The sequence below is a fragment of the Periplaneta americana genome, chromosome 6, assembly GCF_040183065.1.
Source record: "Periplaneta americana isolate PAMFEO1 chromosome 6, P.americana_PAMFEO1_priV1, whole genome shotgun sequence".
Lineage (NCBI taxonomy): Eukaryota > Metazoa > Arthropoda > Insecta > Blattodea > Blattidae > Periplaneta > Periplaneta americana.
Genome location: NC_091122.1, coordinates 98,364,663 through 98,389,932, shown reverse-complemented (window position 1 = coordinate 98,389,932; position 25,270 = coordinate 98,364,663). Strand labels below are relative to the sequence as shown.

Sequence of the window (25,270 nt, the reverse complement as noted above, 5' to 3'; positions counted from 1 at the left end):
TGTTCCGAACATCTGTCAGTCATGCCAGTGAGACAGCAACTGTTTTGTTCTCTACAAATAATGGTGAACGCCCTTTAAGGAATGCAGTAGGTAAAGAAATCTGCTTTTCATACCCTCACTTCACTTGTTTTGTGTTCAATAGCATCCAGAGGGTCTATTTTCGTCTGATCAAGGAAAAGTTATTCTTTTCACCTGTCCCCTACCCCAAGAATTCTGGAAACAGTTATGGCTGAATGAGAGGTGACAACTGATTCTGCGAGTATTCTGATAAAGTATATGCTTTTGCTTCACACATATTAATACTGTAACATCTTCCTTTCACTACTGCAAATAGTACCCATTAAATAAATGTATTATCTGAAAGAGCTCTGTCCCCTTTAGTTCAGATAAATTGGGTTTTACTGTACTATTACAAAGTATTTAGTTGGGTTTTATAAGTTTCGTTTATGTTGTAATGATGCAATAATATTAGAAATAATGGTATTAAATTATGTTTCGGGATAGGTTAGAGCAAGTAAATAGATTGTGATGTATTGTTTCCCAAAATCATGTGCCTGGTAAGCACTTCTATCCAAGAAGTGATGTTTGATTCTCTCATATAACTTGTTGGTCGTATCCATTTCCTATTTGGAAATTTAATTTGATTTGTTTGCCTGGTCTGTGTAGTAATAGTATTTGGACATTTCTTGTTTATAACGTTTTGGTACTGTTCTGTGTTTATTGTTCACCTATGTAAGAAGGCAATACTAAACTCTACTATATAGAATAACGCGTTTTATAAAAAATATCTAATTATCCTTACAAAATTGTAAGAGTATGTGTGTGTCGTATTGCTTGTTATTCAGTTATAATGTAGATTTTGTGCATTTAATTCCTGATGTGCTGGTTAGAATTTCAACATACTGGTGATGGTATCATGTGGTTTTACGAAGGGTCAGGATACGTTCAATAGCAGAAATGTGATCCGATCATTCATTCAAAGTCTTGAAAAAGTTTGTAACTAAGCTTGTTGTTTAGTCAACTGTCCGAAGATAGGTTTGAACCTCATAAGTAACACCAATAATGCATCACTCATGGGGCATCTAGACCAGGGGATAATGGGGTAGAGTGACAGTTCCTTTTCCCCCGTAACTAAGCTTATGTACTGAAATGTCATTCAAAACTAACACACTATAGATGTTTTTGTCTTATGTACCAGTTAATTTTTCGGCCACAGTATTGATTTGGAGTTAGGCTCATATGAGTTACATTTTTCCATATGTGGTTAATTTTACTGCAACTTACTCCACGTCTTGTTCAATCCGTAGTTAGAGTTTCTTCGTAAGGTGAATGTTCGTTCATACTCCTTCATTTCTATGTTATTCCGCTTTTCACCTGATTTTACAATACTTAGAATAAAAAGTAGTATAATATTTACTATACATTGTCTTTTAAAAAACAAGCCTTTTCTTTGATTTTTAGTTTTATTATACCAATTGTTGAGTTCTATGAATGTTGTCATTTTCTCATTGTACTGTTATAGGTACTTAATACATACCTTTGTTGAATTTAGAATTTATTTGAAACTCGATTTGACTAAACATAACATATGGTTGAATTAACTGTGTTGTTATCATGACAAACTATGATATATAATGGATAGGATGCCTTGTAGTCTCTCCTGCTTTCATATGCCTACCATGAAGAAATAATTGAGTAGCTTAATATCAAAGACGGACATCTGACCTCAATCGAAATTTAGATAGGTGTGGTTTTTCATACAATTTTTCATGCTCTTTCCACTTATAGTGAAACCATATGCAAACTCTAACACTGTATTTATAAAATAAATTGTGTTAAATATTATAAAGAACACTGTGAATTAAAAAATTGCCTCTAGATCAAAACTATGGAGACGACAGATGTCCGTCTTTGATATTAAGCTACTCAATTGTAGAGGCTTATATTTTAATTGGACTCGTCATGTGATGTTGAATGTGGTTGAATTGAAGTACACAAGACTATTTAAGGACATTCTGTTATTCATTGAGAGACAAAGATATTTGTTATAATTCAGTTTTTCGCAGAGATATTTGGAATTCAAAGCATATATGTGACTTGAGAATTTTCGATTATGTTTAGTGATAGAAGAGGTGAGAAGAGATATCAGTGCTGACATAATCTTCTGAACTCTCGTGATGCGAGATGGTGTTGGACAATGTTAGACAGGCAGCAGGAAATTTTAGAATGTGACAATGTTGGAATATACAGGAAGTGTCATAGATAAGCAGGTTCTAATTGTGACTGCAACTGCTAATTTCGAACATTTTACTGGTTTTAGAGCATAAACTTTGTATGTAATAATAGGTATATTGCTGCAGTTACAATCATTGTGAAGTGAGTGTTGCATCTAAGGTTACACTATGATTACATTGTAGGTGCATTTGTTTAACCTTTAGTACTTGCACACCCAAGGATGAAATTACAATGTATGTTGTGTACCTGTGAGGACATTGAAATTGGGAATAGGCGTTGTGAGAGTAATATACTGTGTTGAGAATTGAGTCCCTTCCCCATTGAAGTGAGTGAAACAGTTCAACTGTGGAGTGTCACAAGCCACTTTTATTTCTTCAGCTGATGTGATGTTAGGACAGAGAGAGGCCTGTAACTAATTCCTTGATAATAGATTAATTTAAGCAGGTTTAATGTTGATTTTTGTGTTAGAAGCTTGTTTTTCCTTCTTTGTAATATAACAAGAATAATTTTCGAATTCAGAATTTTCTAGGGTAACAAAGGATCTAATCAAGACTGAAATCACTTTTGGCGTAGTCACAGTTTGTAGCTGATGAAGTAGGAACTCAGGACTAGTGACCCCTGCTCGCTCAGCTGCACTCAACACACTCATGCATGTAGGCAGGCACAGACTCTCGCATGCGGATCCACTTTTGTTTATTGAAGTCAGCTGTTCTTAGTGTGGTTAGGTTATGTTTGTTTCCAAATAAAATATTTGTGTTTTATGATTACTTTTCATTTCCAATGTACATTGAAATATAAACTACATAAGCATCTCAGAGTCCAGGCTTTTAACCTTGTAACATTTTGAACAATAGGGCCATTTTTATGAACTGAGTTCACGAAAACGATGTGTAGAGTTATATCTACTTGTCAACGTGGAGATAGGAGTTGGAGCCAGTACTTGTAGAGTTAAATTCCTCACAAATAGGCTTGAGAGTTAAGTTGAAACTGAAAGTTGTTATAATTACTCCTAAACATTTATTTTACTAATTTTAAATTCTAGGCGCGGAAACATTGAGATATTTTTCTGAAATGAAATAAGAACAGCTGATTTCTTTTGTAGATTAGATGTGCATATTTATTGTAGATGGTGGACTATTTGGGATGTAGAACAGAGTTGGAAGAGGTTTCATGTTGACCAGCAAAGGCATTCTTGGAATGACAAACTCGCAGCAACAGTAGCGAGTGATTTGTGAAGTAAATGGGGCCCAGGAGGGTGACAATGCTATTGCAAATGTGTACAGTACAACCTTGTTAAAATGGCCTCTGTCCTCGGTCAGGTAGGTTCAGTTCAAGGACAGCTGCTGGAGCCTCGCCCCTCTGCTACACAAGTTGAATGGATTGATTGAGGTGGGAGGGGGGGACATCAGCTGAAGACATGCACAGGTGTACGACTGTTTCTCACTTCCTTCTGTGGGGATGAGATGTAGGATCGATGGAGATGTGTATGTATATGTTGGTCAATTGAAAGAAAATAAGTTTGTTAGGTTTTTTCTCTTGTTAGACTAGCAGGTTAGGAAACAAGGTTCTACTGTACAGCTAAATTTTTAATGGGCTATCTATGTTGAAGTGTGAGATAGGAGCTTACTACTGCCACCTGTCTAGGGATGTAGATGATTAGCATTTATTTGGATCTATAAAAAAACTGGAATTAGAAGCAAAAGTGATTATATTTGAACCAACAAGCAGGATGTACAGTGAGACTTGTATGAAACAGAACTTTTGGGAGCTTCCTGATTAGCGATGTGACAACATGAATAAGAGAACCTTCCTATCTTAGACAGCATTTTTGTTATTTTTACTTCCTTTGTTGGATTGCAGTCATCACATTTGTTCTTTGTTTTCATTTTTGACCTTTCTCGCTGCAGTGCTTTTAACATTTTGTGACAGGCATGGTCCTTACTAAAACTCGTTCGCTGGAGATCACGCAACTCGAAAGTGTTTTGTTTCGATGGTTGATTCTGAGAAGCAAGCAAATATGGCAAGTCGAACCCTGGCTTCTGTCATTGAATCAAAGACAGTTGATTGTTTTTGATTTGAAACATTCCAGCAGTCAGGGTTGGTGGCAAGAAGCCTTGGAAAATTCCTGGGGAAGATCACTTTTCAGGTATGTTGGATGTTGTTTTTAATAAAAGGAAGTCTAGATTAGTGAAATTTTGATAAAAACCTTATAAAACGGAAATTGACCTTTGTTGGAATTTTCCAAAGGTGTAATGCCTTTCCGTTTTGTACTGGTTTCACTGTTGGGGCTGTCCTTAAAAGTTAGTTCTTGGAAGGAAACATTATTATTATTATTATTATTATTATTATTATTATTATTATTTTTATTTTTATTTTTATTTTAGTTGGGTGAATTTGATATGTGGACAGCCCTGGGAACACGTGAAGATTTCAAGGGTTCTGTTAAAATAATCCAAGGTGTAGTCAAACAAAATTAACTTTAGAACTTGGCTCCCTGGGTGATTAGTCCGGTGTTACTTCGAAGGAAAATTTACGTGGTTTCTTTTGAAATTCCGGGTAATTATGATTTTTGTTGACTGCACCTTTTGTTATATTGAATCTTATACACTCACAGTAAAAATAGTTTTACCTTATATTGGCACCATTTAATGACAGTCTTTTGTTTCAGGTCTGTTGGTGGTGATAATGCTCAAGAATCGTTTGACAATCTCTCGAGTATATTTCATGTGCTAAATAATCCTGGGGAAGTGATAACTGAGGTAACTCATTTTCAAAGTAACACCAATACTGTGCCGATTTCTCCCAATTACCCTTGTAAAAAATGTGGGAAATCATTTGCAACAGATGAATCTTTGTGTGCCCATGTCACCACTCACAGTGAAGAGACGATTTTTCGATGCACGGATTGTTTTGAAACATTTTCTAGTTCTTTTAAGCTCTCATATCACGTGAAGAGTCATGAAGAAAGAAAGTTTGCATGCAAGGTGTGCAGTAAAACCTTCTTAACCCAACATCACTTAAAGATGCATAGTGCAATGCACATGGATGTGAAGCCTTATCCCTGTGACATGTGTGGCAGCAGATTCAGGTACAAAAAGACGCTTGAGACACACCAGAAAACACACATAGCTAGCGTAGATATAAATGACTCACGATCGAGTAGTAACAAACCATTTGCATGTGGAATATGTGATATGACATTCGAGACGAGGAACAGTTACAACCACCACACAAAAAGCCACAAAAGTGCTCCGAATAGCCTGGCCTGCAACTTTTGTGGGAAGGTATTCTCAGCAAAGAGGAGTCTCTTACAGCACGTGCGCACTCACACAGGAGAACGGGGCTTCTCGTGCGAGATCTGTGGTAAGGAACTGACCAGCAAGGAGTCACTTCACTGCCATATGATGATGCACTCGGGGGAGAAACCTTTGGTGTGTGATGTGTGTGGGAAAGGATTCTCACATCGTAAGTACTTTGTGGTACATCAGCGAATTCACACGGGTGAGCGTCCCTACAAGTGCGTGACTTGCGGAAAGTCGTTTACTCAGGCATCGACACTCACTGTTCACAGACGCTACCATACGGGTGAACGGCCATATAAGTGTGTTGTATGCAATAAAGGCTTCGTAACGAGGACCATAATGATAACTCATATGCGTAAACATGATACATGATGAATTTCAGAGATTCCACTGTTTTAAGAAACAACAAAGTTCCTCACCAAATACATTCTGTATGTAAGTTTTTTTCATGTTTTTTATTTTGTTGTAATGTTTGTTAAATTATGCTGTTTCTATTTAATATTTGTTACACAAAGAAGTTTTAATGTATTCTTATTTTGTTATGCAGTGAAGTTGCAGTTTTGCGCTTTTATGGCAGTTTCAGATTTTATGTAAACTTGTTTGTTTATAAGTAAAGGCTTGAAGAACAGCAGTAGAATGAGAGTTGTCTTTATTTTTAATACTATCACTGCAGTTTTCGGAATCTCCTGTGGATCTCCGTCCAAGCTGTTTTGTGCTTTTGATCTAGAGGGTGAGTGCATTATATTTCTTAAAATAGCACTAGTTGTGGCAATCATTGCAGTATTCATAAATAGGAAAGTTTTTACCAGTGCAATAATTAAAAAATAGAAATAAAGGAAAAATGCTTCAGTGATGAAATGATTTGCTTGTGTTCTGGTTTAAGATTGTTGGTTCGGATTATGAAAGTGCTAATAATGGAGAATTGTTTGTAAGTTTGTCATAAATTTATTTTTTTTTATTTTAAGCATAGGCTACTACAGCCTGAAATAATGAAGGTGACATATTGATCTTTCTGACAATTCATATACTTGAGATAATGAAGCTTGTACATGCTCAATATACCTTTCTTCAATGGAGCACAGCATGTAACACACCAACACAGACTCATTTGGTTTAGCTATGATCCACAGTTTGAAACAAAAACTTATCGGCTTTTCTCTTATGAACTGTTTTGCATAGTGTCTTCTATATTATGTAACAATGGTCTCATCAGTAGATAGTGCATCTCCAGGAGGCATTTGGAGAAATAATATATATAATCGAAAAAGTGTCTTAAGTTTGTAAAATGAATCGTAATTTATTTTTGTATTATTATTGAGACCAGTACAATGCAATGTATCTTCACATCTTCATCTCAGACTTGTCTTCGATACAATCTTCACATTATAGTCAGATTTTTCTTGCTGAAGGTGTTCATTCCACAATTTTCAGAAATTTGTGAATACTTATACTCTTCTGATTTCTCATATTCAATATTCTTTGTTCTCAACTTTCTTTGAGGAAGATATCCTTGGACTTCACTGTCTGAAAAGTCAGAATCTTCATCTGTGACGGCATCTAGTGACTTATTAGGAGAAGTGATTCCTACAGACTTGATGGTTTTAATAACTGTTCTGTGTGCACTCTACTCTTCAACGGCATTTAAAATCTGATTCACAATGAAATGGGCATACTTTTGCATAATGTAGTGCTCACTGGCAACTAGTTGCCAAATGATTTCACAACACTGTAGGATATACTCACAATTAAACCATTGTCATAAAGTAGCTTTAAAATATTAAGTAAACATTCTGAAATGTATTTTAGTGAGATTTGAAATAATGAAGTAAGATTTAACAACAGTAATTACATTTTAGTTTCCATGTGACATTGGACAGTAAAAAACCTCGAAGAAAAATATGTGTAGAAGGCTAGGAGACACTACAGAATTTCGCGTCTACACTCCACAACAATTGACTTTGAAGTGAAGGATTGTGCCTGAGATGTCGGGAATATAGAGCTTCTGTCACAAAAAATAGTGTCAACCTTATATGTTTATTACAATTTTTTTTTAAAGAAACTGCAGCTAAAGTTGTCACTGAGTACTAATGGGTTAAACATCTTCTACCACCATTCTCAGTAACAGTGCTATGAAGGAAAACGAAGCGGTATAATTGCTCAAAGCTTCAAGCATTTCATCTTGAATGAATTTGAAAACAAGACATAGAAATTGAAATGAATACTCTGATTTAATGATGTATATTATTTGTTGTATATTGAAAGCGTATGAAGTAAGTAATACTGTATGAATAAAAGACAGTCATAGATAAAAATAAGGGGACTGTTCCAGGGAATATGATATATGATATAAAATGAAATCAAATCTTTTTCCTTGCATTTTTAACTACTGTATGTCCTGATTGTACCTATGCAGTGTAAAATATTACCATGACAAGTAAAACTTACGATTAAGCAAAGCCTGCATGGTGTAGTCAAGGTACAATAAAAATGTAAGGAAAACGTTTTTGATGTTACTGTACATATATTTGATGGCAACATTTATAACCATGTAAATTTTGTATCTGGTGCCACAATTACATTCATTACATTACAGATATATCTTTTGTAGACATCTTATAATTTCGATTCTACCTTTTGCTTACATTTCCTCATTCATTATTTACTATAATCTCTTACTTATGATCACATCTAAATTGATATGTAGTCTCACCTTTAAAACCTAATGACTTAATTTAGTTCATTCAAAATTGACACTTTTACGACTCCTTTCTTGATTTCCAGTTCACTTATATCGAACTCACTCTATTTGTAATAATACTTGTTGCTAATACTTACTACTTCATTATCCAATCTGATCATTATTATGTCTGTTTCTTATGTGCATTACATTCTTATCTCACTTATTTTCTCCATGCTGTGCTTCACTATCCTGGCTAGCCTCCTTCACCATACTCCTTGCCTATTATCATTACCTGCATCTTCTCACTTAGCTTTCTACTACACTCTTCTAATTTATTATGTATTTTACTTACAAAGTCATCTATATCCTTAACTTTCGCTGGACCCGAATGACCAACTTCACCTGTAACTTTTATAAACTTTTTTCTTCTTTTCACCCTCTCCACATTTCATCCCTTGAACTCACAAAAATACTTTCACATGCCATCTCTGCACTGACCTTCATTTCCCCAAAGCTATTTAATTTACTTTTCGAATCACTTGAATTTTTACTCGTGTCACTAGACTTTATTGCACTTGTGGTGCTTAAACCGCTCATATCTGTTTTATTCACATGTTTTCTTCTTATGTATTGTTGACTCCACATTTCTTCTTCTCGTTATTCTTTTTCATTTTCTGGTTCTGTCTCACTTCTACTGCACGATGTGCTTGTTCTGGTTTCCGGATATGTATTATGATTATTATTATTATTATTATTATTATTGTTGTGACTATTACTATTATTGGTACAGTTATTGAGTAATTGTCTCCATTGTCACTGCTGTCCTTGGTAAAGGAAAGAAGTCTGCTGTCCTGCATAATCGTCTTCCATGGATGCTGTACATCAGTAGTGATCATACCGAATATTTAGTTTTCAAAAAAATGTAGAGGTTGAAAAGTTGACATCTAATGTTTCTTTAATAAGAGAGCTAAATGATTTGCTGCTTTCCAGTCTCATGAAGTTGGGATAGGAAGTAGAATAGATTTTCTTAATACCAGTAATACTGGTTTATGTGAATGGGTAGTATTTCAGTACATAGAAATTCTTGTGAATGAACTAGATACCTATATAAATTTTTAACTGAGATGTTAACACCAATTATTTTTGGAAAAGCGAAAATTACCAGAAAAATTTTGGCTACAGATTTATTATTAATATAGATTACTTTTCTGAGAGAAGTTTTATATGCTGATATGTAGTCTTCATTAACATGGAATACTGACTAGAAAGTGTATATTATGAAGATATTGACCTTTTTTTTTTTTTTTAAAGACCTTTCAAGTGTCTTGTAAGAGGTTGCGAGAAACCACTATGCCTTTGAACTAATAGCTTGATATATTTTGAGTAACGCTCTACAAACAGAAAAGTAAGGCATGAATAGTAAATAGATTGTAATGTATAGAAAAGTGCTTTTTTTGCATGTTTGTTGGGTGTAAACCTAGCCATGTTATATTAACATTATTTTAATACTGTACTACGTTCGAATTGGAAAGTAAGTGTTGTACCTGGTGTACCATATTATGAAGTTGGACAGAAGATTTTTCATACTTCCAAACTGCAGACAGTTGGTATTTACTCTATTCTCAGTTACAGTAATACAAACAGATCAGTTATTTGTGACAGCACTTATTAATTTTTGCTGTGTGTGCGTGTGCATGCGTGCGCGCGCGCGCGCGCGCGCGCGCTCTGAAGAAAAGTGCCCATTTCGGTTCAACACATTCACTTCCACACTTTCATAGAAGTCTAGTCTCACCCAGCCCAGCCATTTTCTAGTAATAAAAGAAATTATGGTGCAAAATGGCTGTGGTTGTTATGGATATATAGGGGAAGTTACCTTTTCAGTAGCAAACGTGTTTAGGTTTTTTTCCCTCTCTTCTTTACCCTGCCTTCTGAAAGAACACATTGATGCACCAAGATTAATTTTTATGGGTTTATATAGGATAGATATTATTAGTTGTGCCATTGGAATACTGCAGCACCATAGATCAGTAGAGAAGATAATCAGCTAATTGTGATTTAGAGGTAAAGATTGTTTGTTACAGGTCTTATTTTGTTAGAAGACAATGTTGCAGTCACTGTTTTTGTGAGTTTTATTTATTAATACGAAGTTGTAGTAAACACTTCAAGAGAAACTAACACAGCATGACAAATGTCAGATGTCAAGTGTTCTACTCAACTGGGGTACTACAGTGAAGGTTGACAATGCCCACATTTTCTAGAAGTGGTTTGTGACATTTACTGTTTCATATAAGGTATTACTTGTGCAACTCAATTTCGAATTAAATTACTTTACAAGATCGTTGTTAGAAGGATAAGGGACACAAGCAATTTTTTCGGAGTTCAAGGGGAAGATTGTAAAAAATACTTGAGTAAAGATTAGTGCTGCCATTATCATTTGACTTTTTTTTTGTTATATTGTTTTACTCATAGTGATTGTTAAAAAAGTCACTATTGTTAAAAAAAAGTCAGTAACAGTATAAGTGAAATGCTTCGTAAACATGCTATTAAATTAGTTTTGTGTAACTTGTAAATTAGTTTTGTGTAACTTGTTAGGATTTTTAGGTGCACACCTTTTCTTTTGTAGGTTAAATTAGAGCTCTCTGAAAGAAACTAATGTGTGAAATGTTTCCTCCAGATGAGATCAGAGGCAATTTTCCAGCACCTCCCCCCCTCCCCCCAGGACCTTTATCCAGGGTTACTATACGCCCTCTTTTTTTGCCTAGAGAAAATCCGTCTGGTAGGGTTTCTGGAAAAGTATGATAGTCCTGGTTTTCATTTGAAAATTTATGGACAGGTTTAAATCTTTTTAAAACCACAAGATATCATGCTGATTAAATGAAGTTTTTTGAAACTGGGCGTGCATTTTGCGATATATCGCAAATATAATATCACTGCTTTGGTAGTGCTAATATGAAATTATTGATAATATAGGTTTATCGCCTGCTTGAGAGGCATTTGTTCATCATCTTGTCTGGAGTGGAAGTGAGTCATCTGGTTTGCATGTTGTTAGGGGTTGAATCGAGTGACGAGTCAAGTTATTCTGAATCAAAGTTTTTTATAATTGTCTTTTTGTCTGGAGTGAGTTATCTGGTCTGCGTGTTGTTAGGGGTTGAATTCGAAATGTAAATTTACGGATGAAATGAATTTTAAGAAAGGATGGAATGATTTTGAAGCTGAGTGCACCATTTGCGATGCGGGTACATTTGCCTGTCTCAAACAAATGACTTAGAAGCACTTGTTGCACCTACGAAATACAAAAAGAATGTTCGAGGTGAAAATTTGTCCTTAAAATTAATAACTTACTTCATGCAATTTGAATCCAGCATGAACATTCGTGCTGTGGATATTCTGAGAACTTTTCATGGGCACAGTGAATGACTGAAGTAAAATGAAAAGGTATTTTCATGTGGTTACACTTCAATATTAAGTCTTAAGTAGTTGCGCGGGGTGTTGTGAACACCCCAGTCAGATATTACGGAGCTCGTAACTATATATTCTGTATACCTGAACCTTTGAAACTTTCAGTACCTTTATTGGAATTGGTAAGGTAACAAAAACCGTAAATATTTTTGAAATCTGAATTCGCATACTCGAGATAATAACGGTTTAATTGAATGGGGTGGTTAAGTGCAACTGCTTAAGGGTTAAACATTCCTAGCGTATTTACTTGTTATCTTTAGTAAGTAAACATTAATGCAAATTTTTAGGGTTTTTTTTTAATCATACACTATGGTAACCTGTCTTTATCTTTTTTCAAATCACTCTGCCCTTTAATTTCCTTTTCTTCCTTTTCCTGCTACTTTTTATTATTTTCCACAGCACATTTTATCATTTAAGTTACTTCGGAATTTCATTGCATTGCAATGTTGTAATAAGTATTATAGTAGTGAATGTGGGATTTAAAGATAAAATACCTGCAACAATGGAAAATTCCACTCGCTGAAGTTAAGTTGCTTCCACTAGATCTGTGAAACAACAATGTGTTTATAATTATTTTACTGGAATCGGTAGTCTACCATTATGCCTGGAGTGTCATGTTGGTTAAAAATTGCATTGATAAAAAATCACGTAATTAAAAATTGCAGACTTTTATGACTAGTGCACATTTGCGAATATTAATCGTATTTAACAATGAATTTTGTAAAGCAGCATGCATTAACTCTCTGATCTTTCGTAGCAGAAAAAAAAAAAAAAAAAAAAAAATATTTTGGCTGTATTCAATTGTAAGGACAGTTTCGATAACTTGCTACTATTAGTTCGGCCTATAAAAAGTCATCAGTACACCAGACTGCAGTTGGCCATTTTTTCTGAAGAAAGCTGTACCAGTAAGGCAAGTACGAAAAATGTATACATAACACAGAACTATTTATTACTTATAATTATTGTAATATTCAATTGCAAATGTTAAATGAAAGAGTAATTAAATAACTACACATATATGGTATAGGCCTAATATGAAATATTATAAAATATTAAACAGAAAAATAATTTATAACTAAAACTTTAAATGTTACTGTACTTTATGAAATGATTGATTTAAGAGAAAAAAATACTTAATCCTACATAAGGAACTAGTTATGTATGATTTATTAAGAAATAAATTCTAGACAGTTCTGATCACCAAATTAAATAAACGTGGGCAACAGCTGCTCTTATCAACTGAGCTATCTGACCACCCTTCCTATTGATATGAATTTTAATTATCAGAGTTTCATTAAACGTAAGTTGTGTGTGTTCGAAACCGAAAATATATTTTATGTATGACAGGTTCTGAAATGTTGAACCCAAGAATAATCAGTTGCTTTAAAAGAAAAAGAACCTACACATTATTAATTAAATATCAGAGCTGCTGTCTTTCATTCATGTTACTATTGAATATAAAGCTGGACTTTGGGAGAAGTGTTGAAAATCTGTCTGCTTGTTGATTAGAAGAATTTGAAGTTGAAAAAATAGCGAGTTACAAGCTCAGATAGGGGTGTTTGTAAATTAGTTGTTTGTGATGAATGATCATTTAATAGTGGCATTTAGTAGGTAGGCATAAAATGTTGAAATGACGTAGGTTGTGTTTGGAATGTATTAGTTGCATATATATTTGGTAAAAAATCGAAGATTGGTGGAATGTAGATGTTGATGAAAAATTTTGACACATATTGATAGAGGGAGATTCCTCATGTTGCTCGGGTTTAAAGATATGTCAATACACCAATAATTTCAGACTGTGTAAGGAGTTTTTGATCATTATTCATCACCTAAAAGTCGGGAGTAGGGACATTAAGAAAATTATCCTTATCAATTTTCTTGTCTTGGTTAGTATTTCCAGAAGTTGTTTCTCATAGTCCTTTCCCTGTTTCCTTTTATTGTGAATTTTGTTGAATCTCTTCTTGTATTGGTCATGGTAGCTGTCTTCAATATTTGATATCTGGTTTGTCATTCCATGTTTGTGTCATTTTCCTCAACATTGCATGGTGAATTCAGATTGCTGACAGTTTCTTTTTCCTGAATTGTAGCGAGCAAAAACAAGAGCTGATGAAAATACATTGAGGACATCATACCAGAAGGACATATCAACAAATGTAGCATTACTGAAATATTTTAATAGAAACTATTTATGATTGAAAACAAACATTTTAGAATTACAATAGGCATAAGGAAGGATCAAAGAATATGTCTTATGTAGACCGGGTGTTTCAGACCACCCGTATCAGCCTTTTTTCTCGAAAACTATATGATACTAGTTGTTCATAAAAAAAATTTTGATAGCCAAAACCTATGTAAAGAATCGATTGGTGGCAGTACCATTTCCCGTAACAAACCGGAAGTAGGTGTACCTGTGGTCAACTTTGAAATTTCAAATGAGAACATGGGTCATTAAAGGTGCCATTGGAAACTACTTTTAAAAAGAAACAACTTATACTGAAACTTTTTTCTTCCAACTTTTATTGTTTACTCACAAAGCAACAAAAATGGTATTTTCTGAGAATGGTTGTATGTTGTTTATGTATGTACACTCTTCATAGTAAGTGTTCAAAATGTCCGCCACCCTGTGCAAAACAACGTTCTGATCTCACCAATGTGAACAGATTTAAACACGTATCACAACTCAATTGTAATAGTTTAATTACATGGAAAATACTGCATGCTACAAATTTTAAATTGCATGCGATCAGAAGTAAAGTGCTTTTTCACTCATTTAAAATCGTGTAGTACATTCATGTGTGATTTTTTTTTATCAAGGCGTTAGTGCAATTAAAAATCGATAGTGTGTGCTAGGTCTTAGTGAATATGAATTTGTTGCTTAACAAGTTTGATACAAGATTTCGCCATATCGAAGGTGTCCAAATCCTGATTTTCATTTTTGCGTAGGAATTCAAACAGGATTTCATCGAAACTGTGTAGAAGGCGTTTTGTGACTGGCACTATACAGATTCGACAGTCAGGGGTATACATAGTTTCAAATGAGTGTATTTCATTGGTTAAAATAGGAGAAAGGACATTTGCCGAAATAGTTTAGTGACAGAGCACTTTTTTGTCTTATTTTAGTACCTCCCCCCCTTTTTTTCTGTGAAATTTACCCCAAAAAATCCTAATCCTGGCTTTAGTGTTGGATTAATTTTCAAAATGTGATGTCTTGGAGGTAATGTGTTCAGCTGTCGTTCAAACTCTTGGGTGGCTTTGTATCTTTCAGGTGTCCAAAATAATTAAAGATAGTGTCCAAGAAAGACTGCAATAATTGGATGTTTTCATATTGGTCTTAGTTCAGACATCAGCTTATATGTCTACTCTACATACTCGTATAGTCACTTAGTGGCATACATGCTTTAGAGGTTCAAATTATTTTTCGGTTCTTAATGAATTGTTGCTTTTATATATGCTGCATTGATATATTTATTTACTTTATTGAAAAAGTAAAGAGGAGGAGTGCTTGCTTATTTATTTGTTAGCCATATAAGATAATTCATTAGGAAAATAACATGAATCGACTGGTAAAGTAATATCTTCATTGGCAGGGGTGACTATTACTTTATTTTCGTCTAGAACAGATGTTCTCAATCTGTGCCCGCGAGCACCATGGTGTTCTTTTAATGACATTTGGTGCTCTTGTCATGTGAGTAAAAAAAAGTGCTCACGAGCACAAACGATCCTGAGGTTCTTTTTCAATTCAAACTTTGTTGTACGAACAAAATCTTACTAATATAATAGTTCCGTCTTTAACTTATCCTTGATGTACAAGCTGGAACAAATAGTATTCCTGTCCATCCATTATATCTTAAAGATCTGACAGGGTTTCTCATATTTCATTATGTTTGTTGTTTTGTTGTGTTTAGTCAACTGTCTGAACACAGGTCTGAACCTCACAAGTGATACCAACAGGTGCCACTCATAAGGAAACTAAACCAGGAGATAATGGGGTAGGGTGGCCAGTTCTTTCAACCAGGAGATAGTGGGGTAGGGTGGCCAGTTCTTTCACCTTCCATTGCATACATTGCTGATTAGATACGTGTTACACTAATTAGACTTCAGATGCATACGAACAATAGTTCTTCCTCTGATACATATCGTCAAGTGAAATGTACTGCCTGATAATAGTTATGGTGTATAATCCCTTTCAATTCAGTGTGGGTTTATACAGAGAAACCAAGGTTATTCAACATATTAATATAGCTGCAAGTGAGTAACTTGAATTGACAGATCTCCAGTCCTTTTCATTTCTGAAATATTTGTTTTAAAAGAAGAAATCATAGTCTTTGAGGAGCACAGTTCTGAAATATTTTTTTAAAAGCAGAAAGCATAGTCTTTGGGGAACACAGTTCTGAAATATTTGTTTTAAAAGCAGAAATCATAATCTTTGGGGAGCATAGTTCTGAAATATTTGTTTTAAAAGGAGAACTCATAGTCTTTGGGGAGCACAGTTCTGAAATTATATATATATATATATATATATATATATATATATATATATATTTATTCAATGCAGTGGTACTTGACTGGAGTCATTTGTGATTCTGAAATACCGTATTTATTTTAAAAAGAGAAATCATAGTCTTTGAGGAGCACAGTTCTGAAATATTTGTTTTAAAAGGAGAAATCATAGTGTTTGGGGAGCAGAAGATACAAAAGGCTCCAAATACTGTGGAGTGTCTCTCAGATGTCTGGCTATGTACAATCTACCTGTGCGAAAAAATACCTTCTCATTCATAAAATATCTCAAGAACAAATCATGATCACGATTAACTAAATCACATCTGCAGTACTGCTTATGTGTAACTACAAGCGACTTCTCCTTGGAATTCACTGAAATTCTGAGTGAACTTGAAGTTAAAGGATTTCATTGTCCTGGTGAGTGTTTCAAAAAGTTATTTGTTTGTTTATTTTATTTTTGTATTCAAAGAGGCCTATTAAACCTATTCCATTTCATGGCGCTTCCTCACTTAATATTACATGTGGACGGTAGTCTTCAAAAGGTTGAGAAGCCCTGGACTATATTCCCAGTACAGATTTTACAGATATGTGTCTGTAACTTTTTATTCAAACTAGTTCATTTTAACATTCAGTATTCTTGATATTTCACAATTTACATTTATTGTAATATAATGAAGATGATATTCTAGAAAAACGTGCTGTGTATACTATATCTTTAATTTTGCAGCTGCAGGGAGTGTGAAATAGTGTGTGTTTCTACTTATATCTTGTACCCAAACCTGTTAATGTCTTTAATGACAGCTGAATAGTCGACATATTGGTTATAATGTTCAATGCAACATTAAAATAAATTCCTTTCTTCAGTTCTATAAGCAGTGTAATCTGTACATAATTATGTTAAATCAACATCTATAATTATCTTGGAGATTTATTATTATAAATGGAAATATCTTCATATTACAACGAAGAAGTATAGTTACATAGCCTGGATGTCACATTGAGCCTACTGATTTCAGGTAGGTATTCATTACGAATCTCTCTTTTTGCAGATCTGAGGACAAAGACAGTAGAAACTCGAAAGGCAGCTCGTCAAAGGAAAGATGTAGGAACAAGTGCGAATTTTGTGGGAAAGTTTTAATAAAGAGTAAGCTTATAATCCACCGTAGAACACATACAGGGGAGAAGCCTTTTGTGTGTTCAGTGTGTGGAGAGGCATTTAACTGCAATGGGAAACTGACGTCTCATATGATTATCCATAATGAGGACCGCCCTCACGAATGTGACATGTGCGGACGCAAATTTAAGCGTTCAAGTGAGTTGAGGGATCACAGAAAAATCCATACAGGGGAGAAGAATCATGTGTGTGACATTTGCGGTTCAGCTTTCATACAAAAGTCTAATTTGGTGAACCATCGAAAGAGACATCTGAATGAATACAAATTTCAATGCGATCTTTGTAACAAAGGCTTCTACACCAACACTGAATTGCAGGAGCACCAGAATGTACACACAGGTGAGAAACCATTTCAGTGTGATGTGTGTGGCAAGGCATATCCATACAAACACAACTTGGCTTTGCACAAGAGGAAGCACGATCCGAACTATGTCCACCCTGCAAGCAAGCACCAGTGTGAGGTGTGTGGCAAAGTGTTCATGCAGAGGGGGTCGCTTACCCTGCATGTGCGGGCACACACTGGTGAAAACTGTTTTGTGTGTAATATCTGTGGTAAGACATTGTCTAGTAAGGCTTCATTGATGATTCACATTCGAATACACACAGGCGAAAAACCAGATGTTTGTGATGTTTGTGGAAAGGCATTTATTTCACGTGAATATTTGAAAGTTCATCAGCGTACACACACGGGGGAGAAACCCCATACCTGCGAACATTGTGGAAGATCTTTTACCCAGCGTTCAACTCTGACTGTTCATAAACGTTACCATACAGGACAAAAACCATATCAGTGTGATATATGTAACAAGGGTTTTGTATCAAAAACATTACTGCGAACTCATTGGAAATGCCATGACTCAGGAAATGACTATTTGGGCTGATTAGTCTTTTATTTAGGTAGTAGAGTACTTTTGTAAAATTGTCAATAGAATTTAAGTAAAATCGTGGGATAATTGTTAAGGAACATCTAGATCAGGGGTAACCAATTACACTTCATGGAGGTCCATTTTCTAAGTACTAAATGAAGTTGAGGTCCGGAACTGCCTAATGACTAAACATATGAAGTTGTTATTAAAATAATTTTGTAATATGTAATACTCTTGAAATGAATTGTGAGAAAATTATTTAATTTAATATTATGGGAATGAATCACAAATTAAACAAAACACATGGTAAGCACTAAAATGATACAGTTCACAGTTAATAATTCTAAAGCACAAAGTGCACATAAAAATTATTCATTATTAATAAGTTTAACCATTCATCACTCAGCATGAAAAGTGACATTTTGTAGATGTAACAATTTGTCTGAAATCTTGATCTAAATTAGTGCAAACTATTTTCAGCAAGTGTCTTAAGTGTTTATTAGTTAATCGTGACCAAAATTTGTTTTTTTTTTATGAAGTTCATCTTTTATAATGCAGATTCACAAATATATGTTGAACTGAAGAGAGTACATAATTTTATTGCCAGCTTTTAAATATCTGGATATTTATTTGCAGATATATACTTAATTATATGCCCCAAAATTATTCGTAGATAATAACTAAAGGTACTTACTGGAATGTGTCTTCCAAAGCTGCATCTTCTTGGAATTCAATGACTTCACTTATAAGGGGCCTTTCTTGCTGTTGAAAACTGCGTCAGTTTCACTGGTCCATTCACTATTGATTTCCAGATTTATTAAAACCTGTACTATGTTATAGATTTTTTTTAAATAGTTGAATTTGTTCTGGAACTCAGCTAATAAATAAGTTATCATAATGACATTATTGCAGTGTATTTCAGTGTTATTTTGTATCCAATCCTTTAGATTTGGGAAATGCAACCGTCATTGGTAAAATCATCTTCTTTCCTTGTTTTCGATATTAATTCAGCCATGAGCTATTCGTTTCTTTGTAATTGCTTGTTTAGTATGTTCATGTGTTCAAATAGATCTGTTAAGAAAGCAATTGCTGCTACATGGATTTTGCTTTCCAGAAATTGGAAGTGCTTCTGAGCCAATGGATGTTTGCATTTAGATAAAAATTCTTTTATTTCTGGCAAGTGTGTAGAACCTCTGCAGCACAGCAGCACCTTTACTTAACCAATATTGTTATGCAACAATAAATCATCGCAGTCAGCATTTGATTCATAAAGGAATGATCTGAATAAGCAATGGCTGAGAGATTTAGCATAAATAAAGTTAACTATGTTTACAACATGTTGCATCACTGCCGGGAATTCATGATATAATTTGTAACACGAAAACAGTTTGATGGATAATGCTGTGATATAACAAATGTGGATAGATATTTTTAAGTCTCGGAACTAATCCTTTATTACAGCTTACCATAGCTGGAGCACCATCTATTGTAATCAATAATAATTTACACAAATGTAGTTCGCAAGTTTTTACCACTTCAGTGAGAGCTTTGTGTAAGTCTTCCCCCTCATGTTTTTTTCTAATACTGTCACAGTTAATAACTCTTCAAAAAATTTATGTATTTTTGCATCAAAGTAACGCACAAACACCAACACCTGAGCGTTATCTGTATTATCACAGGACTCATCGACCGCAAATGCGTAATATGGCTTGACTCTCGAATCATCTTTCAGTTTCTTTTCTTTTTGTTGGGCTAATGTCTTGAGTATTTCTCATGTTTGAAGAAGCTGACACTGGCACACATTTAAAAGTATTAATGTCATCTGTCTTGTTTTCAAATAATGTCTCTGCAACACCAATTATACACTCCTTAACCCTAGCAATACCAAGCTATTTTGATGACTTGCAGTACCAAGGGGGGATATTTTGTGACCACTATAAAAATGTTTAATTTTGAGCATTTTTTAAACATTTTTAATCGGAAAATAGCATGTACTGCTATAAAAGATAAAAATTTAAATATCATTGTATATTTTCGAACAATTTACTTCAACAAAACAGTCTGGAAAATGTTACGCATTACTATCTTCACACTCGTTGTTACATATTGAACAAACCACGGTTTCCTTGTTATAGGCTACTTATACCAAACTTACAATCTGCAAATAGTGTGTACTATACGTATACATAAAGCAAAAAACGTTTAAATGTTGTTGTATTTCTTTCAGCAATTTCTTGAATCCAACAGTCCAGAAAATATCATAGAACTGGAAAATGTTATGCGTCACTTTCTTCACATTAGTTCTCACACAGTGAACAGACCAGTGTTTTCTTGCTTTGTTTACCACACTTACAATCAGCGAATAGTATGTACTATTATGAAAGAAAAAACTGAAATGTCATTGTATATGTTCCAACAAATACTTCAGTGTAACAGTCGCAAAATAAATTGTAAAATGCTACACATCACTTTCTTCACACCCGTCCTCACATATTGAACAGACCACAGTTTTTTTGCTATTTTTACCACATGTGTACCTTTTACAAACACTGAAAATGATTGTTGTCTTGCTTACTTTGTTGTACTTTTCTATTTTTGATCGGCAGTCTCTAGTGCACAAATGGCATCGACCCTTACCACCATGAACTTCTTTTGCACCTCTTGTCTGCTTGATTTTCCTTTTCAGAACTACTTCCTTTGCCGAAATCACACACTTCTGCAGTCCTGTAAAATTTCTTGTCCGTTCTTCAATATACGGAGTTATGAGCTTCAATCCCAATTCTTGTAGACAAAGTTGCCGCTGATTTGATTTCTTCTTATTCCAGTCTGGAAAGTTCAGTATAAATGTGGTGTAGCCATTTAGAGCTGCTATATCAACAAGTGTGTAGAAAATAGACACTGACCATCTTCTGGTAGCTCTTTTTGTTTAATATTTGCGTACCATTTGATCCACTGTGTCAACACCGCCTTTAGTGTTATTGTAGTATAGATTTATTACTGTTTTCTTCTTTGGACCAGATGGTGCACTAATTGCATCATCATAATGTTGAGTGGATTACATAAGAAGGTTCCGCTTAGGTTTTTCACGAGGGAAGTATGAAAGAATTGTAATTGGAGCACTTCCAGTATCAGGATCACTGAACGCAAATTTACTGGAATATAATTCTCTTCCAGAAACTTCATTGAGTTCTTGAGGAATGTGTTTCCTACTTGCCTGCAATGTTCCAACAAGAGTTAGCTTGTGATTGTTCCATAGATCCTCAGCCAAGTCAACAGATGTGTAGTACCTGTCTGTGGTTACATTGGGCCCGGAGTTATTTATAGAATGAACCAAACGTTTTACGACAGCTGTAGCTGAATTTGTTTGTTGCGCTGCATTCTTATTCTTCCCTACATATGGTTCCATACTGATAACATATCTTGACTTTGAATCTGTAAGCATACGTGTAAGTATGCCATACTTCCCAGGTTTATCCTTCATGAAAACTTTGAAGGGACATCTTCCATGGAATAATGAAAGCATTTCATCTACAACAGTGTGCACGCCAGCACAATAACATTTTGGTAAAACTGAGTTCATTTTGTTGAATACTTCGCGCATTGCGGCAAATTTATCAAACTCCCTGCGTTCATTTCGTGTGGTTTTGTCATCAAAACTTATTATTTCAGTTAGCTGCTGGAATCTAGTTCGGCTCATAGTAGCAGTATAAACAAATCTTCCAGAAATATTGGACTAAAGATCTGTAACTGCTGTCTTGCTATCACTTTCTTTGCCCATAAAGATAAGAAGCCCTATATAAGCAAGGAATTCAAGTCTACTTGTTCCTGGCACTTCCTGCCTAATCACTTCTTCATTAGAATACTTTATAATGCTGTCTACAATTTCCGGAGTAAAGAACTTTTCAAACGACTCTATTATTGTGGCCACTTTACCTTCACTTCGTAGTCCTTCGCGTTCTTTCACAATATTCTGTGCAGCTCGTCTTGATATTCGAGGTGGTTTGGAAACGTAAACTCTTCCAGTACTAGTAAAATATTTATCACTGATTTCAATTTCAGATCAGTTGTCAAGGTCATCTTCAGAACTGGATTCCACTTCATCCCCGTCCACTTCGTCACGCATGATACACTGGTCTTCAGGTTCACTCACTACTTCACCATCATCATCATCATCATCATCATTATTTTCAATTTCAGTTTCGGAATCTGTATATTCTTCCAATAACTCTTCTGTGGTCTTTCAACTCATTTCTAGTAGACTGAACAACAAATGTAATTGTCGGAAACAAATAGGATACATAAATATCACACCACTCCATCAGACCAATCAGGTGTAACAAAAATAGAAAGACCAAATATGCCCATTGTAGGGACAGTAGGAGGGTAACAAAAAAAAAAGAATAAATATGTCGATTGTTGGTGCATTACATGTGTAGTAACACAAAAGCACAAAAATTATATTGGCCATGAGCCCTGCATCATTCTTGAAATAGTTGAAATAACGTGAAACATTGTATTATGGGATACACCATTTACTAAGGGGGGGATATTTTTTTGTCCACCTTGACATATTTTCGTGTTTTGGTAAAACTATTAGTGAAAACTATGAAACAATAACACAGTAAGATAGAAAGATTCATAACTGACAATAAATAGTATTTTCGTATTTTTAATATATCAGTTAGATATTGAAAATGTAAATTTTGGATAAGGTGGACACAAAGTATTGCTGGGGTTAACTATGTCTGCGTCAGTAAAAGGCTTCATATGTTTTCCCAGAACCCATGAAATTTGTACAGATGCTTCTTGTTCTGTCATAGATCAGTTCACAATCTCTACAGCTGTAGAATAGTATGTATTTTAGTTTTCTTAAGAATGTGGTTTCATAATGATTTTTTAAATTAAAACTTTTGATTATTATTGTGACGGTTTGGTTACAAATCAAACACACTGGTAGAGCTCCGTGGTGACATGGTAACTTACCATAAATCAGTTCATTCTGATGAAAATTGTCTATTTTCACAATCGACTTTTCTTCTTTTAGTTTCCATATTTAACACTAACCATGCAGTACTGCCTTCAGAGCCGATACTAATACTACTATCATGACATGCTCTGGTAGTATATTTTAACTTTATCTGTCCTATACTAATGGCTAACAAAGTGTAAAGTAAACTATGTCACTAAGTTACTTAGCTTAAATTAGTGAAATTGTATGATTAAAAAAAAAAACAATAATTAAAGTTTCGGGTTTTATTCAATGTTTATCCAGTCCGAAAACCTCAGCTCCAGGTTCTGGATCCAGACCATGGTCCGCCATTTGGTGACCCCTGGTCTAGATAGTTAAAAGAAAACTATGTATATGAATAAGCATAGAGCAGATAATGTCAAATACTTTTGCTTTGACTTATGCCTAAGGTCATTAGTCAAATACTTACATTGACTTAAAATTCATATTTTCTACCTCATATTTCTAGCTTGGAAGTTTCTAAAAATGTTCCTACAATTTCTAATTGTGTCTTTGGAGTTTCGTATTTAATGATTTGTGGAAGTAAAAATGAATTTTTTCCTTGGTTCTTTTGTGTTTCTACAAGTAACGAAAATTCTAATGCATTGTTATTATTATTATTATTATTATTATTATTATTATTATTCATCACTGATGGGTTAAAATTAAATGTGTAAGACGTTCAACCGAACATTAAGCATTTCTAGTTACTTCGCAGATTCTAGCTTAAGAAAAAAAGCATTGGTCTCATGGGCCTTGCCTAGTACACTGTTGCTGTAAGATGTCTCTGTTAGAAGAAAGTGAGGTATAGCATCACTGTCTCACTCTCTTCCAAACATGTACAGTATTCTCGTAAGTTTATTGCACATGATAGATACGTCGAGTCTGCTTAAATGATAAAGAAACTGTTAATGCCAAAATGATTCCTGCAAAACACATTATAACTGAACTTGGAACATTTATGCCATTAACCAAATTTTAGGCACCTCAACTTGGCTTTAAAATGATAAAAAAGGCATTAAAACACAGGAACTTAAAAACACAATTTCAGGCCACAAAAAATACGATTTTACACATCTAATTTTTTTTTTACCTACTCAAGTTACAATAACTATAACAATATAATTGGTGAATATTAAGTATTACGGTATACAGTTACAAAGACAGTAAAAAAGTTATTGTGTTTAGAAACTTTATTTCATTATGTCGTAAATTATGAATAATTAACTTATTATTAATGAAGTCATTGATCTTATTGCTCTCTATGGCTGCTATACTTAAGTCTCAATATTACTATTGTGGGGCACAAAGAACTAAATCCTAATTTTGGCGCAGTTTTGAACTTCACAAGAACTAGACAAGTTATATCTCTTTTAGATATTGCGATTGCTGCGCTTAAGGGAGCTATTTCCATATTAAGAAATAATTTCTTTGACAGTAATTATAAATTTTAATATTTTTGTGTAAAAGGAAATCATACTCTTTTATTTCTGTTTCTTTTTGTAGATTCTTTTATAAATTTATGATTATGTGCAGCACACATTTTCCATTATTAACTTCACACTATAATCAAACAAGAAATTAAGTTACATACCTAATGTCTATTGTTTTGCTGATAACTAAATGCTGTGTACTTTATATAATAAACGCAGGCATTGTTATAGACATAGGTGTTTTAACAGTGTGAAATCTTGGCCTCAACTGTACTACCCCTACTTGTCTGTTAAAATTCAAAGTGGAGTTGTTTGGCAAGAAAGCGGAAGGCTATTCCACCGATTTAATTGTTACCCCATTATTAAAAAATTAAATATATGATAATTTTAGAGGTGTAACAATATTTTAGCACATGAAATCATCCTAGTGTTCAATGAAATTGTGTTCATTGAATTAAAGGAAACTAATTAATTCCCAGTTCTGAAGAAAAGGCTTAGAAATAGTTCATTGAACGGTTCCCATATGTTCAGTGCTTTTTTTTTTTACCGTGGAATTCTCTATAGCAGTGATCTAGAAATTTTCTTTGTGCTTTGCTGTTTGGGAAATTGATAG

At 34.2% G+C, this 25,270-nt stretch overlaps 2 protein-coding genes across 2 annotated transcripts in view; both read left to right on the top strand.

Annotated features, from left to right (window-relative positions):
- The window catches only part of LOC138701530 (zinc finger protein ZFP2-like), a 581,888-nt gene that overhangs the window by 71,034 nt on the left and 485,584 nt on the right, over window positions 1-25,270 (top strand). The window lies entirely within an intron of this gene.
- Window positions 281-7,194, top strand: LOC138701531 (zinc finger protein OZF-like). Its single transcript, XM_069828530.1, has 2 exons — window positions 281-4,381; window positions 4,904-7,194. Exons 1-2 carry the CDS (start codon window positions 4,167-4,169, stop codon window positions 5,907-5,909), a joined length of 1,221 nt encoding a protein of 406 aa, XP_069684631.1. The 5' UTR covers window positions 281-4,166; the 3' UTR covers window positions 5,910-7,194.

Excerpts from the sequence above, each read along its gene's own strand:
- LOC138701531 (XM_069828530.1), top strand. The coding sequence starts at position 4,167 with ATGGTCCTTACTAAAACTCGTTCGCTGGAGATCACGCAACTCGAAAGT. Across the intron at positions 4,382-4,903 it reads TGGGGAAGATCACTTTTCAG|GTCTGTTGGTGGTGATAATG; the intron begins GTATGTTGGATG and ends CTTTTGTTTCAG.